Source organism: Kogia breviceps, chromosome 14 (genome assembly GCF_026419965.1).
Source record: "Kogia breviceps isolate mKogBre1 chromosome 14, mKogBre1 haplotype 1, whole genome shotgun sequence".
NCBI classification, from domain to species: Eukaryota; Metazoa; Chordata; class Mammalia; order Artiodactyla; family Physeteridae; genus Kogia; species Kogia breviceps.
In genome coordinates, this window is record NC_081323.1 from 83,053,319 (window position 1) to 83,071,557 (window position 18,239).

General features: G+C 55.0%; 1 protein-coding gene across 8 annotated transcripts in view; it reads right to left on the bottom strand.

The window, feature by feature from the left end:
- CUX1 (cut like homeobox 1) overlaps positions 1-18,239 on the bottom strand; it is a 374,916-nt gene that overhangs the window by 50,016 nt on the left and 306,661 nt on the right. For 5 of the 8 annotated variants that reach the window (XM_067011760.1, XM_059038129.2, XM_059038127.2 and 2 more), the window contains exons 16-20: positions 17,699-17,764; positions 16,290-16,391; positions 14,203-15,047; positions 11,763-11,928; positions 11,168-11,224 (exon numbers count right to left, since the gene is read on the bottom strand). The exons of the other annotated variants lie outside the window; for them this stretch is intronic. In XM_067011760.1, the coding sequence (XP_066867861.1) occupies positions 11,168-11,224; positions 11,763-11,928; positions 14,203-15,047; positions 16,290-16,391; positions 17,699-17,764 (1,236 nt within the window). The remainder of the gene's footprint in view (positions 1-11,167; positions 11,225-11,762; positions 11,929-14,202; positions 15,048-16,289; positions 16,392-17,698; positions 17,765-18,239) is intronic. 8 annotated transcript variants of the gene reach the window in all.

The following is an 18,239-nucleotide window of genomic DNA, read 5'->3' on the forward strand; positions in this document are numbered from 1 at the left end:
CTCAGGTGACCACGGGGATGGCGGTGCTTTCACAGTTCTGGGGAGAAGAGGCTGAGCTCCATTTTGGTTGCGTTTCACCGACGGGGACGACGGACCCGTGGCGGGAAGTCAGCGCTCGAGGTGGGGAGGAGGTGGGAGGGCCGTCCTTGGCAGGTCGCCTCTGTCCTGGCGCAGCACGGGGTGCAGGGGCTGAGGCTGTGTGATTCGCGCGTCTACAGGGGCCCTCCCATCAGGCACTGCCGTGTGCCACCTGCACTTCCCTCACTCTTGGGATGCCTTTCTCACCCTCCTCTTTTCTCCCTGAACCGAACCGAACCGAACCGGGAAAGCACGTGGCGGGGAAGGATCTTAGCACCGGGGAAGCTGCCCAGGTGACGTGGTCCTGAGCCCAGGAGCGCTCACCCGAGGGGTGGGTAAATTTGCTGCCCCTCACCTCAGGCTTCCACGATTTTTCGTGTGTATCTTTTACAGGCTCTCAAGGAAATCCGCACGTCCAAAGCAGAGTCCGGGAATGTTAAAAATTAAAAACCTTCTTTAAGTTGCAATTCAACTTCGGCAGTGAACTCCCGGGCTGGTGAGGCTGCGGGGACCGCACTGGTGACACCGCTGGGCCGGCCTCAGAAGCACGGTGCACCCCCGCTCCTAGCTTTTCTACACATCCAGACTGACTTAGAAACAATGCTTTCAAATTACACCTTCAATAACCTTAGTACCGAAGCAGCTGTGTGTATGCACACTTATCAGTGCGGCCCTGTGCATTAAGAGAAAATGTATGTCATACAAACAGTCTAAATATATATTACTGAGCTGAGTAAAAACAAACTCTCTAGTTAAATTGCTCTGCCGTAATCAAAGATTAAGCACTGTGTGCGCGTGTGCGCGCGCCCGCGTGCGTGTGTTTTCTTCCTCCAGGGTTCCGGGCAGACCTGCCCACCCTTCACCGGTACTGATTCTCTCTGGCAGGCAGCTCATGCTGCCATTCTGACGGTGGCATTCATTTCCCCAGATTTCTAAGGCTTGCAAGCGCCCACCTGCGCAGAGGCTCCGGCACGTGCCCCAGGAGCAGCCTGGCCCCTCTCAATAACCCTGCCAGGCAGCCTGGCATGCAGGTGATGTCTGGCCTGTGATGGAATGTTCCTTAGAGAATCCTTCGCAGATGGAATGAATAGCTGGTGTGGTGGGCTGCTTCCCGGCTTCCCAGCCACACGGAGGTTGAGTGTGCACTGATCCGGCCCTACACGGGCCCCAGGCCGTGCCGAGCAGAACCAAGTGACATTTTCGTTGTATGCGATGGGATTAGAAAAACCTATTAAGGGGACTTCCTCGGTGGCGCAGTGGTTAAGAATCCGCCTGCCAGTGCAGGCAGTGGACACGGGGTTGAGCCCTGGTCCGGGAAGACCCCGCATGCCGGGGAGCAACTAAGCTCGTGCGCCGTGACTGCTGAGCCTGCGCTCTAGAGCCCGCGAGCCACAACCACTGAGCCCGCGAGCCACAGCTACTGAAGCCCGCGCGCCTAGAGCCCGTGCTCCGCACCAAGAGAAGCCGCCGCAATGAGAAGCCCGCGCACCGCAACGAAGAGGAGCCCCCGCTCGCCTCAGCTAGGGAAAGCCCGCGTGCAGCAACAAAGACCCAACGCAGCCAAAACCAAATAAATACAATAAATTTATTAAAAAAAAAAAAAAAAAAAGAAAGAAAGAAAAGCTATTAAGGTACATTATTTTACACATCCTCCTAATCTCTCCATACTGCTTTACTTAATTTGTGATGAAATTGTTGAGAAAGGGTACTTAATGTACGACAGTCAGTAAAAGTAATTTATCATCTTCCCGCTCCAGTGCTCACGTTATCAGCGAACTCATTTTCTGCATTCATCATGCAATCAGCCTATTATTTGCATATTAATCAGGCAGTGGACCATGAAAGAACTGCATCCCAGCCAAATGCTGCACTATCTCAGGAGAAACACTCAGTAATTATCATACATCAGTGTTATGATGTGGTAATTGATTATAACATCTTTCTGCTACCCCTCGGGAGCCCCTCCGCACCCAGCTCCAGGCACTCCGGACAGATTGCTCTTTTCCTCCCCAAATCAAAGTCACCACCGCTGTTCTCTCCGAGCGCTATTTCTGTGGGGTATTGATCCTCCTCTGCCAGTCTCATGAGGTATTTAAACTACGTGGAACAAATTGACTGTAACTCAGAGACGAGAGGGTCTAGCCGGGAGGAAGGCACATCCCTCTGGACTTGGCCTCTTGGCCTCAGAGGTGCTGCTCCAGCTTCCGAGACAGTTTCCTTGTCGAGAGAAATGCGGCAACTTCAGTCCCTCCTCATTGCAAAGTTGGTACAAAGGCAGTTTGGCTGCTTTATTTAGGTGCCAAATGACAGACTAATTTTGGCCCTCTTGTAAAGGACAAACCCAACATCTGCCAATTCAGACTCGGGCTATATTTAGGAATCCAGTTCCAAAGGGAAGAACAAAAAAAACCACAAAATCAAGATGAAGCCGGCGACGGAAGCCGCCTGGCTTGCTTCGTTCTCTTTGGGACCCCCTTTCTCACTCCTGACCATGACCCTGGCCCAGGGACCAGTCAGCAGGGGGCTGGGCCCCGGGTCCTGGGCTGGCTGAGGGCCACCAGCAGGGAGAGGGCACGAAGCTGAGGGCGGCGCTGTCCTTGCACGGGAAAGAACCCTGGGCCACTGTGCGTAGCTTCCTTGGATCTAGCCTGGAAGGGGTTTCAAAGCAGCATGGACCCGCATCACAGGCCAGATGGGTCATAACACTTTCTGTTGCAAAGCTTCACAAACCGGGCTCTGACTATGCCGCTGATTTGTCGCTGGGTTCCCTTCCCTTCTGCAGCTCCCAGCCTGAAACACAGGGACACGCTACTGGGGGAGAACTGAGGCATCCGGTTTTCTGTTAAGTGTTCATCTTGGATCTGATTTTATTTTATTATTATTATTTTAAAATACATTTATTTATAACTCATTTCCACTTGGATCCACTTAGGGATCAAAGGTATTAGTGCTGTGCTTGGCACATAAAAGGTGCAAACATATGAGTTTCTTCATTATACTCTTACCGCCTTTTAAAAATTACCTGAGGATTTTTAAGCATTTAAGCTTCTTCATCCTTCCCTGGAAGCCAACCATTGAAAACCGAAGTCCTTACTTGCACCCGTGACCTACTTTTGCCTCTTGTACTGAATGCCCAATGTACTGTAAATTCCCTTCTCCAAAGAAAGTCTAAGGGGAAGAGAAAGGAGACGTGTCCAGAGGCCCGGGACCAAGGCCCGCCGGGGCCTTCTCCTAACGGGCAGTTGGGGCGTGCCAGCACCGAGGGTCCAGGCCAAGCAACCAAGAGAAGCTGAGCGGGACGGCGCTGCAGGCCACCTGTGCCCACAGTCACCCCCGTATCCAGACGAGATGGCCTGGCTCTACACTAGTTTGCCCCAAGTGGCCTGAGCAATGACCTGTAGTCTTACTCTTGAAGCTCAAGACTTTGGGTGAACTTCACGGAATGGCAGGTGGACAGACAATTTTCAAAGATGGACGGCATCTCAGGGAAACCAGGAATCTGGGGCGCTGCACGCAGGCCACCCTGCAGCGGACCCTCCGTGCCGGCTGCCGCCCAGCCAGGCTCTCGCTTGACAGTCTCCGCCCAAGGAGTGAGTGCTGGACCCGTTCTCTGCTTTAAGGCCAGGAGCCTGACATTTCATGTGTGCACGTACATTATTCTATAGCTGTCTGTGTGCACAAGAAATGACATGATGGCAGCGGTTTCAAGGGCCGCAGTAGGAAAGCAAACACTCAACTAGCACTTCCTCTGCGCCAGCCACTGCTCTGGAGGCTTTTATACATGAACTCATTTAAAACTCCTAAAGGTCTAGGAGACAGGCACTTTATTTTTTCTATTTTAAAGAAGAAACTGAGACACAGAGAGGTCGAGTCACTTGCCCAAGGCCACACAGGTGCTCAGCAGCCGAGCCGAGCCGAGCCCTCGCGGTCGGCTCTGAGCCCCCGCGCCCTGCTGCTGCTCACACCTGCTCAAGGCTGCTCACCGCAGGATCGTCTCTTAGGTTCTGCTGTTAAAAATCAATCTAGGGCTTCCCTGGTGGCGCAGTGGTTGAGAGTCCGCCTGCCGATGCAGGGGACGCGGGTTCGTGCCCCGGTCCGGGAGGATCCCGCGTGCTGCGGAGAGGCTGGGCCCGTGGGCCGTGGTCGCTGGGCCTGCGCGTCCGGAGCCTGTGCTCCGCAACAGGTGAGGCCGCAGCAGTGAGAGGCCCGCATACCGCAAAACCCCCCCCCCCAAAATCAATCTAAATATCTCTCACTAGTGATGGGTTAAATAAAGTATGGTATGTCCAGATACAGGAATTCCCTACAGCAGTGAAAGAGGAGGAAATTCTTTCTGTCCCAGCCTAGGGCAGTCTCTACAGACTATTGCCGGGTGAGCAAAGCAACACACACCTTGAACACTGTGTGCTCCCTTCGGTGTGCAACAAACATCGAGATACAAAGACTCTCTCAAGGAAACGAATAGGAGGGCCTTGGGGGAGAGCGCCTGGGGGCCTGGGGAGGAGGGAGGAGGGCGACTTGCTTTTGAAAATGAGTGTAAGCTCTTTTAAATCCTGCGTTTTGTAGCCATGATGCATTTTACTTATTCAAAAAAAAAACACCCCAAAAACCCACAAACCATAATTAAAAATAAAAGTCTCTTACTCTGGGTTACTCTGATTCTCTCATCTTTTTTTGGAGAGACCGAGTGACAAATGCCACTCAAGGAACAGAGACCCTTGGGGGCTGATCTGTGCAGAAGCAGCCTTTCCCAGGGATCATGGTGACAGCATTTGCTGCTTTGAGACGAAAACATTGAGTGGGCTGGCTGGCTCAGCGGCTGCTGCTCCAGGGATGCCTGTTCGGGGCCTGCAGGTGCAGTGTGCTCTAGGGGAGGGCAGGCCGGGCCAGCTCGGCTCCACCACCACCCTCACCCCGCCCCCGCCCCCCCCCCCCCTCCCCGGCGTCCCAGGAGCGAAAGGGCCTCTCCTCTGCCTTCCTGGTTAATGTTGCAGCGAGGCATTTCAGGGTCATGCTCAGGCGCCACCAGCGATCCCCAAAATGCCCGGAACGGCTAGGAGGGCTGAAAAGGCAGCGCAGGCGCGGAGGTAACGCAGGGAGGCGCAGCTGCCGGGGAGCTCATGAGAAGCCGTCCTCCCTCTCTACAGCCTTGCCCTCCCGCCCTGCCCTCCGAGGACGCTCTTGGGTGCGCTGAGCCTCAGCTTGCCTGCCTCTCCCCGCTCCGGAAGCCCACCTCCCCTCAAGAAAGAGCCGCCCACGGAGTGGCGGGCTGGGCAGCCTGGGGCCCAGGGCCGCCACGGGGGCAGGTGACGGAGGCCACCTCAGAGGAGCAGGGAGCCCCCCTTCTGTCCTCATCTCCATACATTTTTTCTTAACATACGAGCCTTAAGGCGGCAACAGGAACCCTATTCTACATAAAGAAAAGACAAAATTCCTCCGTAATCCACTTTCCTTCTGTTATTTTAAAAGAGAAACAGAAGGCCTCTAAAGTCGGGGCTTCTACTATTTTCGCTTTTTTTCAAAGGTTCCGCACATGTCCCCGTCCTCAGCCATCAATGAACGTTTGCACCTGCAGAGCCCTCCACCTGGAACGTTCTCTGCCCTGACCCCTTCGCCCTTCACGGCCCAGCCACCTCCTGGGGCGCCCTCAGCACCACGGGCCCCCCCACCGGCCTGCGCCCACATGTACCAGATGACAGACAAACGGCAAGGTAGGTTGCGTCCGATTCCAGAAGCCTGACTTTTCTGATCTTAGGACAGACAATTCCTTTATCGTGGCACTCTTGGTGACACTGAAATGCCGTCATGCGGGCCCACAACCAAGAAGGAGAGAAATGAATGGGCACTTAGTTCTTCCGGCCGCCCGAGGTCACGGCCGGTGAGTGGGGGGGTGGGGGTGGGGTGGGGTGGCAGAGGCTGAGCCCAGGGACTGATGTTGAGCACAGGGGCCACCTGCTCAGGAGGCGTCACTTCCTAGCTCACACGTGGCTTTCCAGAATTCTCTTTTGTTTTTGATCTGTTGCCTACGGCCATGTATAAATCAGTTATGTATATACAAATCTTTTCAGCTATTCAAAATAAATGAGGGTTAGAAGAGTTCTTTTCAGAGAGCACCAGTAGTTACTTTCACTGATATACTTCCATGAAAGAGAAGAAAAAAAAAGAAAGGAAAAAAAAAACCCCAACTCAGTTCTAGTCTAGGGCACTGAACAAAGAGTTTTGCCGGCTTGAGATGGTGCCATGGAATTCTCTGGGGGTTCGACTAGCCCTTCCTCTTCTTATGAACGTGCTATCCAAATGCCCCACCCTGACTTAGTCACCAAAACTGAGGAACTGATTGCTTATTCAAGGAAGCTGGGTTTAAAGCACTAAAACCGCGGACGTGTTCTCCTGGTCATTTCATGGGTACCGAGCAAGAGCCATTATGCATATTAAACAGGATGGCTGGCCTGTCCCCAACCGGGAGCTGTGGCCCTGGGACTCTCCGGCTGCGTAAGGCCACGCGCAGCATACAGCCCCCTGCTGCTCATGTCAGGGAGGGGGCACCCGTGGGACCACCCACGTTACTGGTGGTCGGCCGGGTAAGAACAGTGATGAGGCGCCGTGGAATTCTCCACGGCCGGGGCAGAGTCGGAACCCGCAGCTCCTGCCTGACACGCTGGGAAAGAGCTGGGTATTTTATAATTAATCCGAGGAGACTGGGCCATCCTTTCGTCGGTACGGCTTGCAGTAATCCATCTGGGCACGGAAGCTTGTGGGCTACAGTAACAAAGTGCTCCCAGAGTAAAAAGTTACAAAGCTGAGCGCATGGGCCACTCCTGTCAGTCCTCCATAAGGTGATGAGTGACTGAGTTGCATTTAGAAAAATCTGTTCCTTCCCCTTTCTTTCTCCCTGCTTTGGAGCTGTCTCTCGTCTCCTTCTTTCCCTTGGGGCCAAAAGATTAATCACACCAAGGAACCATGAATGTGAAATGAGCTTTAAGGAATGAAAAGGAAAAAAACAATCCAACTGTAGATCATATCTAACTAGGTACCTACGTGGTACCTACGTACTACCTACACGGATACACACACGTACACCTTCATTACATCTCAAGGTTTTCTTCTTTAAAAAAAAAAAAAAAACGGGCTTCCCCGGTGGCGCAGTGGTTGAGAATCCGCCTGCCGATGCAGGAGACACGGGTTCGTGCCCGGGTCCGGGAAGATCCCACATACCGCGGAGCGGCTGGGCCCGTGAGCCATGGCCTCTGAGCCTGCGCATCGGGAGCCTGTGCTCCGCAACGGGAGAGGCCACAACAGTGAGAGGCCTGCGTACCGCAAAAAAAAAAAAAAAAACACACAAAAAAAACAAAAAAAAAAAAAACAAAAAAAACACCCTCCTAACTGATAAGAAATGACCACAGGCCACACTCAGAGAAAACAAGCCTTACTTGGTCCCTCCTTTCTCCTTCTCTGAGCGCTTCCTTTGCTTCTCCTGAGCACTGCTATTGCTACGCGGGGCGAGGGTAGCTGATGCATGATAGCTGGCATGGGAGACCCGGAGAACCAATCCCAAAGGACTACCTGCACCTCTGTCTTGCCATATGAGATTAACGACAACCCAAGACACCGAGGGCTTTGAAAGAAGCCAACGGAAACACGCGTGGAGAGTGACTTCCCTGGTGGCGCAGTGGTTGAGAATCCGCCTGCCGATGCAGGGGGCACGGGTTCGAGCCCTGGTCCAGGAAGATCGCACATGCCGCGGAGCAACTAAGCCCGTGTGCCTAGAGCCCGCGCTCCTCAACCAGAGGAGCCACCGCAATGCAAAGCCCTCGCACCGCAACAAAGAGCTCGCTGCAACTAGAGAAAGCCCGTGCGCGGCAACGAAGACCCAACGCAGCCAAGAATACATTTACATACTAAAAAAACGTGAAACTAGACTATCAGGAAATATAGGAACAGGTAACTGATCTGAAGTTCTGTCCTTTAAAAACTGTTTTTGTTTTTTTTTAAGTTACTCATATGATTGGCATTTAACCCTCTGTTCTCCTCACCAAGGCCTCAACAGCGCAGGTCACTCGCTGAAAGTGGCATCGACTCTCCTCAGTGTCCAAGGCCATCACCCCAAGTCTCGAATCACCAAAGGGACGTTCAGAAATGGTCACAACCACCAGGAGGAAGAAGTGAGGATGCACTGGAAACTTCAGTTTCTCTCTCCTTGATCATAAACCTGATCGGCAAGTTTGACACAGAAATCATTAAGGAAAATGGAGATGCTGAGGGCAACAGGGCTGGGCAGAAAGAGGCAGACAGCAATTCTTAGCGGGCAAAACAGAGTCCCGTGTCAGCAGTTTGCCGGTTAGCTGAGGGAGGCCCTCCACCCGCGGGGCACCTCCTCGCCATGGTAACTAAGCACACAGCCCTGCATTAGACCCACGCGATCCGCTCAGACGGAGGCTGCGGACACAAGGCGGGTCTTCCGAAGTCCTTCCACACCTGGGAGGCTGAACCGATGGCTGGGCCAGTTCGGCAGCCTGGATTCTCAGACACTGAGTGTTTCTCACCAATAGTCAGGAACAGACCAACCCAGGGTCAGAATTGCCTTCCTGCGGCCACCTGCTGCCACCACGCTGAGCTGCCTCGGCCAGAGGCCTCGTGGAGCCACCACCAAGGACAGAGCACCTTTCTGGGTCTGGGGGGCCTCTTGGAGGGATTCCGCGGTAGCCACGGCGAGAGCAGGGAATCAGAATCCTGGAGAAACCCTAGGCCAGAGGCGTTACTCCCCTGCCTTTGGGGGAGCAATGCTGAATGCTTCCTCCGAGACACTGTGGTTTTTTTTTTGGCCACACTGCACGGCACGCGGGATCCTAGTTCCCCGCCCGCGTCCCCTGCGTTGGAAGCGCGGAGTCTTAACCGCTGGACCGCCAGGGAAGTCCCGACACGGATTTTTTCAGGCTGTCAAAGATCCTGGCGTCTCAACAGTCATTCATCCCACTGATTTACCAACACTCATCATTATAAGAGAATTCTGTTTTTCAAATCTCAATTCCACATACCGAAAGGCACGGCTACTTTAATTTTTAGAAACACTCCTGAAAGGATAACGCTGATAGTAAAGAAATTTCAAACAAGGAAAACTACCACCCACGATCTTGCCACTATATGATCATCTGTCTTTTCATTCTGACAAGCACTTTCTAGTCTTTCCTGATCCAGAGAAACATTTTTTGCTTAGCTACCATCATGACTTAAAAAAAAAGAATTTTTTTTTCTATTTTCCTAGAATGTAAGAAATAAGTTTTCCACCTTTCTCCACAATCACCATAATTAATATTTCTACTGATGGCTTCCCAACTGCTGACTCACGACAAGCACGTCGAGTGAGAGGTCTGCCATCCACCTCCCTCCCGTCTTGCGGAGGTGACACAGACAGGCCTGCCTGGGCCTCTTCACAGAAAGCAGGGGAAAGTTCTACAGTGCTCACTTGTACCCAGGGGCTCACTGCCTCCTGCCTCCCTCCCTCCTTCAATCTGCAGGCTCCCCACAAATTTAAATCTCCTTATTTTATAGAGTAATTTGACCTCTTGCAAATATCACTTACATCCCTCTCAGGAGCCCTGTGAGTTGCTCCCAGGTTGGAAATGTGGCTGTCATAGGAATGTTGCAGCAGGGCAGCGAGTGCTTGCTGCACAATAAAAAGTAAAAAGCCATTCTTTAAGGATGTGTCCCGACACGGGGGAGGTTTTGGCATCCATCACAACTGCCCTGGGACTGCAGGCGATTTCTTATTTTATTTAGGAACAAGGGGTTTTGATCTAAAAAACCGTGAGTCACATTCTGCCAAGTTGGGTCCTGACTGATGGGGTAGCAGATACTTGGAGAGTTTAACAGGGGGCCGGCCTCCCATCAGAGCAAGAGGCAAGGAGAATTTTCCAGGCAAACGTCCGCAAAACTCTAGCAGAAACAACCACGTCCATTATTTTCTCTAATGTGTTTTGAATGGGCACCAGTGCTGCATAAGTTCTCCAGTACCTGCTACTGAAACTGGCCAACGCAGGAAGGCGGGGGAGAAGCAGGTACACCTGATCCTTCTCGGAGGGCCAACCACTCCAGTTAGAGGTCCAGCCAAGAAAACCAAGAGCTTGGGTTCGATACAGCCTTCCACCCCTCAAGATGGAACACCCCGAAACACAAGAGAACGTCAGCCGGGAACTGAGCTGCGCCCAGCACACTCTGGCTGCATCTGTGTGTGGGTTTGGAGTTTTGAAGCGGTGGCGGCCGCTGCCGCCCAGCTGTTCCCCTCACGACACGTGTTTTCCCTCGTAAAACTTCCAGCAGGCTGGCGGGCTCCACGCTCCTCACTTAGCTTTGTTTGTGTTTTCAATGAATCAATGGGATATGGAGACTAATCAACATGTTTAGAAAAATAAAGAAAGAAAAACAGAGGAACAGCTCATGACGCTGGCTGTTCCTGAGAGCTGGGTGGGAAAAGCCTGGCACAAGCGGGCACACGGGAAGGACAAGGAGGGGGTCCAGGAATCAGGGGTGTGGGCCAGCCCGGGCTGCCGTGTCCAGGAGTCCGTGTGGCGGAGGTGTGACCTCAAAGACCAGGCCTCGGGGCTCTCAGATGCCACCCGGAAGCAGCCCCAGCGCCTGGGCCCGGGATCCAGGCCCTCCCCCACCTGCTCCCAGGCTGGACTCCAACCTCCGTGCCACTCTCCTGAGTGTCACGCCCTGAACTGCAGTGCCCGTTCCTTGTCCCCTGTCCCCTGCTATGAGACTGGAAGCCCTCTGAGCACAGAAGCTGTCTCTGACTCGGACCCCAGCCCCCAGCGCCGAACACAGGGCCTCACACCTAGGAGCCGATGGACTGATGAAAGAGCGCGGGGAGGAACAAGAAAACGCTGGAGGGACCTGCACTCGGCCGTCGACTCCCTCCTTCTCCGTTACAAACTACGACCTCGACGAATCCAGTTTGCCTAGAGGGTACCATGTTTGCAGCTCACTGGACCCAGAACGAGGGACCCTTCAAGTCCCCCCAGTACAGACCAGAGGAAAACACAAAAGGCAGGGAAACGTTTCATTCAAAACACCAGACGTGGCTAGTTACCTGAGCTCACGCAGCCCTGCTGCAGGGGGTCCTGGAGTGACGTCATGGAGTGCAGGACTAAACAAGAGAAATGCGTACAGTTAAACGGGGAAAGAAACTTGGGGGGGGGCGGTTACAGCTTCCTAATACCTGGAGCACAGCAATGAGGGCCCCAAAGGCCCAAGGGAGGGTACCCACTCCTTACGGGGAGGGCCAGAACGGGGCGGGGGTTGGGCGTCCACGCTGGCAGGCAAAGCGCTGCCAGTAAGAAAGCTGGGCCACTGGCTGGAGGGCAGGCGGAAGCCGTCACCCGTGAGATCTTTCATTCTGTTCCTTTGGCTGATTTCCTTTCCTGATTCCCTGATTTAGCTACTTGACTTTTACCTATATTTATGTATAAACAGCATTTTCCTAATTGGCAACTCGTTTTCTGCTGCTTATAAAATTAGCAAGGCACAATCTTCCCTCTCCTAAAAACTGAGTCAGTCCCATGGCAACAGGTGGTGGAGGAAGGGGGGCGGTTCTCCGGCAGCAGCTGACAGCGTGGCTGGTGGTCTCCCCGCACAGGCTCCCCTCCCCCACCGCCGGCAGCAGCCCAGGGCGGGGCTGCCCTTACCTGGCCCTGGCTGCTGTCCTTGGACAGGCAGGACGCCCTGGCCCAGCTCGCCGTTCAGCCAGAGCTGCATCCGGATGAAGGGTTCGCGGCCTTTTTGGGTCAGCTTGCTCCATGGCTTCGGCCGGGACAGCATGTCGCTGACGCTGCCCTGGGACAGGCCCAGCACCTGGAATGGCGAGCAAAGACACACAGCATCAGCACCCCGGATTTGGTGTGAGGCCGCAGAACGTGTTAGGGATACACGCGTGGCCACGTGGGGGCGTGGCCGGCACGGACGGCACACGGGGAGCCGAGCACGGAACCAGCCCCTGGGGGTGGGTGGCAACAGCCTGGGGTGGGGGGATAAGCTTTGCAAGGTCACCGGTGGGCTGATGCCCTGGCACGGGGAGCCACAGCCATGGGCCCAGCTTCCAGCTCCCAGGGAGGGGCGGGTGGGCAAACGGAGGGCAGGGGCTCCCCCCAGGGTCTCGATCCTGCCAAGCCTGCAGGGCTGTCGTCCTGACAACCTGAGGGGGAAGCACCGAAACCTCTTTGCCTGGTGGCGCCAGCAAAGGCCGAGGTGCTGGGGGCCAAGGACCCCTTTAGAACGGGAGCAATGGATGCTGGCGGGACGCGGGCGCCCGTCTCCTTGGCTGGCGCCGGGCCAGCCTGGCATTTAGGAAGGTCTGCTCTCCCTGATCACAGCCTGCTCGATGGTAGGGGCCCAGAGGTGAGCTCGTGGCAACCGAGGAGCAGGCCCGGGAGTGAAGCTCGCTGCAGACGATCGACAAGTTGCACGTACATACCCGAATTTGTTACGCTCACATATGGCCATACATATGTATGGGCACAAACACCCCCCACAGGACACAGATGCAGCCCAGAGATATTTAGGGGCTGCATCCGATCACTCTTTGAAAAGTTCTCAAGTTCCAGAATAAACTGCACTCATGGGCCAAACAAGTTCAATGCTATTAAGTCTCTGCTAAATTTAAGGCATCAGCACAAATGTCTATTTAAATGTTCTCAAATGATATTTTTACAACGCTGAACTAGAAATTTCAAGGGACTTTAAATTCTCATCCTCATTTCTATTCACCCCATCACCTTTTGCAAAGTCGGGACAAAGAGCTCACAACCGTTATTTCAAGGATTCATAGCACAGTACATCGCAAACACTGAACTCAAGGCAGGACCTGGTAAGGTGGGTAGGAAGTTGCGGGGCAGGACGCTGCTGACCCAGCCACGTGGCCCGTGGGGAGGCTGTCTTTCTTTCTTTCTTTCTTTTTTTTTTTTTTTTTTTTTGCTGCGTTGGGTCTTCGTTGCTGCACGAGGGCTTTCTCTAGTTGCGGCGAGCGGGGGCTACTCTTTCCTTGCGGTGCGCGGGCTTCTCACTGCGGTGGCTTCTCTTGTTGTGGAGCGTGGGGGCTCTAGGCGCGGAGGCTTCAGTAGTTGTGTCTCATGGGCTCTAGAGAGCAGGTTCAGCAGTTGTGGTGCACGGGCTGAGCTGCCCCGTGGCATGTGGGATCTTCCCGGACCGGGGCTCGAACCCGTGTCCCCTGCACTGGCAGGCGGACTCTCAACTGCTGCGCCACCAGGGAGGTCCCGGGGAGGCTGTCTTTTAGGGGACTGGATCGCTTCTCATTATGCTCAGCAATTCATTGTTTAATCTAAGACTATCCTGGGGTATTACGTTGATCTTCTTTTTTGCAGGCCTGGTAAATCCCCACTATCCAGAATCTCAGTGGCCAGGGAAGTGCCAAGAACGGAAAGGGTCTGGTAGCTCATCCACAAACCATGGCCTTTCACGAGCCAGGGGAGGACGATGTGGAAACAAGGGTCTTCGGGGCCAGTCCTGGGCACAGCCTGGGCTCTGTGCAGCTCTGCCCGTGCCACCTCTAGCTGTGCATCCCTGGGCAGGTGGCTTCACCCCTCTGGCGCCCCAAGCACGTTCTGAATTATGAGAGAGGTACAACTATGCTTTACACTGCTGTTTCTATCGAGTGCCTTCTGGGTCTCTGCACGCTGCTCGTCTCTCTTCTGTGATCAGGTCAGACCCTTTGGGCTGAAACAGCCTGCAGAGGCGCCTCTGGGCTCCACTTGGCTGGGGGGACAGAACTCGATTCAGTCACCTGCTAGCTTGGGGCACATAGTTAACTTCCCTGAGCCTCGGTTTCCTCGTCTGTCAAACGGCAACTCTGCCAGCCCCTCACAGTGTGACAAGAGGTCTAAGGGACCGCAGAGGGTGAAAGGGCCTCACCCAGAACCTGGCCCCCAACGGGGAAGCCGCAAATGGAGCGTTCACCGGCCAGCCTCCCTGGAAGTTGGGGAGCGGACGAGCCACGATGCTCTGGGGTTAACTGAGTGGGCGGCGGCCACACCCCCCCAGACAGATAACGCAGTCCTAAGCGGTGAAGGGAGGCGGGAAGACCCAGACTCCCAAATCGAGTGAGTCCCTTACCTTCTCCCCGAAGATCCTCTGACAGATGCCGTTCTTGGCCAGCTTCTCCTTCACCTGCCGGGTGAGCTCAATGGTGTCCACCTCCTGGTACATGTAGATCTCGTACTGCTCGGGGGTCAGCGGAGGGACCGAGGGCTTGGCGGGTTTCGACAAGGGCACGATGGGGGAAGAGGGCAGAGGGCTGTTCTGGGGTGTCTCGCTGCGGCTGGCTCCGGTGAGGCTCAGCTCTGAGCTCTGGGAGTACGGCGACTCGGCGCTGGGCCAGTCCTTCCAGTACTCTGACGAGGAGGGGCCCTGGAGCTGGCCGCGCTCGGCCCGCGCCTGCCCGCCACTGCCGCTGCCGCCGCCGCCTTTTTCTTTCCCGCCGCTGGGTTCTTCAGCCTTGGGGTCTTCGGGGGGAGCGCTGCTCTTCCTCTCGGGCTGGACAGCGCTCCACCAGTGGTCTTTCCACACGCCGCTGCGGCCCAGCTCGCTCTTCACGTGTCTGAGGACGCCCTGTGCGGAGTCGGCCGCCCCCGGGAGGTCTGGCCCGGGCACGTCCTGGGACTCCTTCTTCAGGGCCGGGGGGTTGGGCAGAGTGGGGGCGCTGGAGTCGGGAGCCGAGGGGGGCTTCTTCAGGGAGACGGCTAATGGAGAGTAACCGGACACCGACGACATGGGCGAGGGGGGCATTAGCTTGGGGCTCAGGATGGCGATGTCCGTCTGGGACAGCGGCGCTGGCTTTAAGGCGGGGTCGAGGGCGGCCTGCTGGGCCTCCATCTCGCGGCGGGCCTGCTGCAGGATGGAGCGGATGGCGTCGTCGGAGTTCCCGCTGCTGGACGCCGAGGAAGGCTGGGCCGGCTCTGCTGCGGAGCAAACACGGAGGTGAGACGGTGGCGGCACTGCCCTGTGCTTTTTCACCCCACTTCATCCTGACCCCACCTGCCACCGCGTGCAGGTTATTACCGGGGAGAACCTCACGGCTCTGTTTCTCCAACGTTTCCCCCCCGTCGTGAAACGTTCACGCACCCTTTCCGAGCAGTGATAGAGGGGCCGACGCGCCTGCCGTGCGACCACACGGCCTCCGCGACACAGCAGCCGGAGGGGTAAGTTATGATCACGAGTGTGATGGGGGGCGGGGGGTGGGGAATGCTCTGAGACTCTTTCCGGGAGGAGGACTTTGAACTTAACATTCTCACGTGCTATATCCCCAAATTCCAGTGGTTTTGTTAGCTCAGATCCCCTTCTGGGTCGGTGACTACGGGTGTGGCCACCAAGGTGGGGGGAAGGGGGGGAGGGGGAGGGGGGAGGGGGGAGGGGGGAGGGGGGAGGGGGGAGGGGGAGGGGGAGGGCCAGTGGAGAGGCCCTAGCTCAGGAAGCGGAACCCAGGGGAGTGACCAGGTGGCGGCAGGTGCTAAGCGGTCACAGCTGCCTGCGGCCAGGCCTGGTGGGGCCTCGTGACCCCGTCTGTGGTGGAAGGACTCCACAGAGCAGGCGCCTCGCGGGCGCAGCGCAGGGGTGTGTCTGTGTTGAACCCCGGGTAGAGCGCTCAGGTTTCCTCTCTAGCGGAAGGTCTGAGCTGAAGCTACAGCCTGGCGCGCCTCTCAGTCAAAGCTCGCCGGAGAAAAGCTGAAATGTGGGTGTTCTCTTACACAAGGCAGCTCTCAGGGAGCTCTGAGGGCCGATTCCTGAAGCAGACTGACTGCAGAGGTGGGGGACATCCACCCCTTAACGCTTCCTGCTCCTCCCTGGCAACGTTTGTTCCATAAAGCAGCTGTGGTCAAGTACAGACAGACCCAAGTAGCAAAAGCCTGTCTTGCATTTAAAAAAGGGAATCTGATACAAACTACTTGCTAATTTAAGTCACGGAGATTCTAGGCCAGGGGTACATTCTTGAGTCAATGCTAGGGAATGACCTAGAATGGTAACTATTAGCAAAACAGACATCACACAGACCTGCTCCCCTCTGTGCTTGCCTAAAGGCTTGAAAACATACATTCTTTTTTTTTTTTTTTTTTTAACAAAGTTAATTACTGCTGACCAGAACGCTCACGACAATTCTTTCAACTAAGCGTGGAAGACAGTGTTCGAAGACTTGGACTCCGTACCGGTTTTCTGTACTTGCAGCTCCCTTTTGGCTTGTTCCAGGATGGACTTGATTGCTTCATCGGACCCGGTCTCTGAGGCTCGGATCCGGGTGGTGATGTTACCTGCAGGGAGAAGCCACACCAATGACATCAAACCCACACCTGGAACAAAATTTAGGGCTGCACAAAGACGTCATTCTGATAAATAGCTGCCGAGTCGAGGCCGGCGATGACGCGGAGGCTAGGCGTGGCCTCCCGTTTACCTGTACCTGCTGTGCGTGCAACTTCACAGCAGGTACCATGGCCCCGGGGCAGGAAGGGCTTCCTACTGACTCCACCTGGCGTCAGAGTATTCGGCCAGTGGGACAAGCTCTCAGGTTATCCAAGCTGGACGTCACCCGTGGGGTGGGACCAGGGAGAGCGAATCATTTAATCCGGTATAAGAAAAAGACGAAGGATTAAGAGGCAACGCTTTTTTTTTTTTGTGAGTCACTTAAAAACAACTCCAACAGCTGCTTTGGCTTGGGACTACGTTCAAAGCTTTGTACGTGTCCTTGAGGCCAGTATCCCAGGGCGGAAAAATGGGCAGAGAGGGCAAGGGGTGGAGGCTGATTCTCTCGCTATCGTTTGCTCGTACAAGGTGAAGAGGCTGAAGGCTTAAGTTAAAATTTTCGGGTCTCTTCTCACATACTACCTTTTTAAAATTTATGAACAAGGAGAGAAGGCTGCGGATGTGCCTAGAGGACAAGAATTCCGTCTTTCGGTCACATGGTGATGCTCTGCCGAGCAGCCACGTGCACAGACGCACTGAAGCTACTACGGCCCGGGGGCCGGGCCCGGTTCTTCCCGGAAGCCGTCCACGTGTTTGAATTGGTCACTACCTCACTAAGTGTGAACCGCCACATTCAACCATTTAAAAACAAGCAAACCACCGGGACAAAACCCCATCAAAGCTGCAACTCCGAGGAGTGCCATGGGGGCTGGCGAGCAGGTTCCATTTGGGATCTGTCTCCTCTGTCATGCCCTCGACAGATTTCAGAGTTCAGGGAAGGTACAAGGAAGCAGCAGTATCTCATCTGACTCAGTCACCTGATTCTTCTCAGAGCAACAAATGTTACTCTTTCACCTGCTTCTGAGAAAATGGGGAAAGGCGTAATTTGAGTCTAAGAGGGGGGCGGGTGTGGGATTCGCATTTTGGGGCTCATCTTAGTGGGGCCGCCCCCCTCCTGCGCTCGGTAGAGCGCGGGCAGCTCAGGGGGAAGGGGCCGTGCGTACTTGAACCCGTGCTTTGTTTTATACTTACTAGCTCTGTTTTTCCATCAGGTTCCAGGCCAGAATCACACTGTACAGTTTTAACCCAAATACACAGCTAAGGACATGCTGCTTCCTAGGTTACTAACTGCAAAGAAAAACACCTGCCTGCGACATACCTTCAGACCCATTTCTTCGTTTCGGTACTTCCTGAAATAGTCTGTTCAGGCTCTGGCCTGGATTCTCTGTTGAAAAACAAGTGTGGTAAGAACAAAACAATCAGGGGGATGGTGGTGTTGACGACATGGGCTGCATGATATGAAACCTGAGCCGCCTGTCACTACAGAGAGGGCTCAGGGCTGCCTGTGCCCCTTGGGAGTCACTAGAAACTTCGGAGAGGCCCTTCCCTGGCTGGCTGGCTCACAGAGGCCACGGCTCTGCCACCAAAGGGGACTAGATGGGCCTATAGGTGGCGGCCTGCGGCACCAGCGCCACGGGGGTCAAACGGAGGAAGCAGGGCCGCTAAGCGGATCGCCCACCAGCCCCGGAACACAGCTCGCATTAATCATCCAAAGACGGTCCGTTGCGGTTAACGTCGCCGTGAAAGGCTCGGTGCCCTTTGTGCAAATGGACGCTGTCTGAAGCGTCTCCCTTCTCTGAGTCTAAATCTCAAGTGCGTCTGAGAAGAGTCCCTTTCTCTATCACTGCTGACTTAGCAGA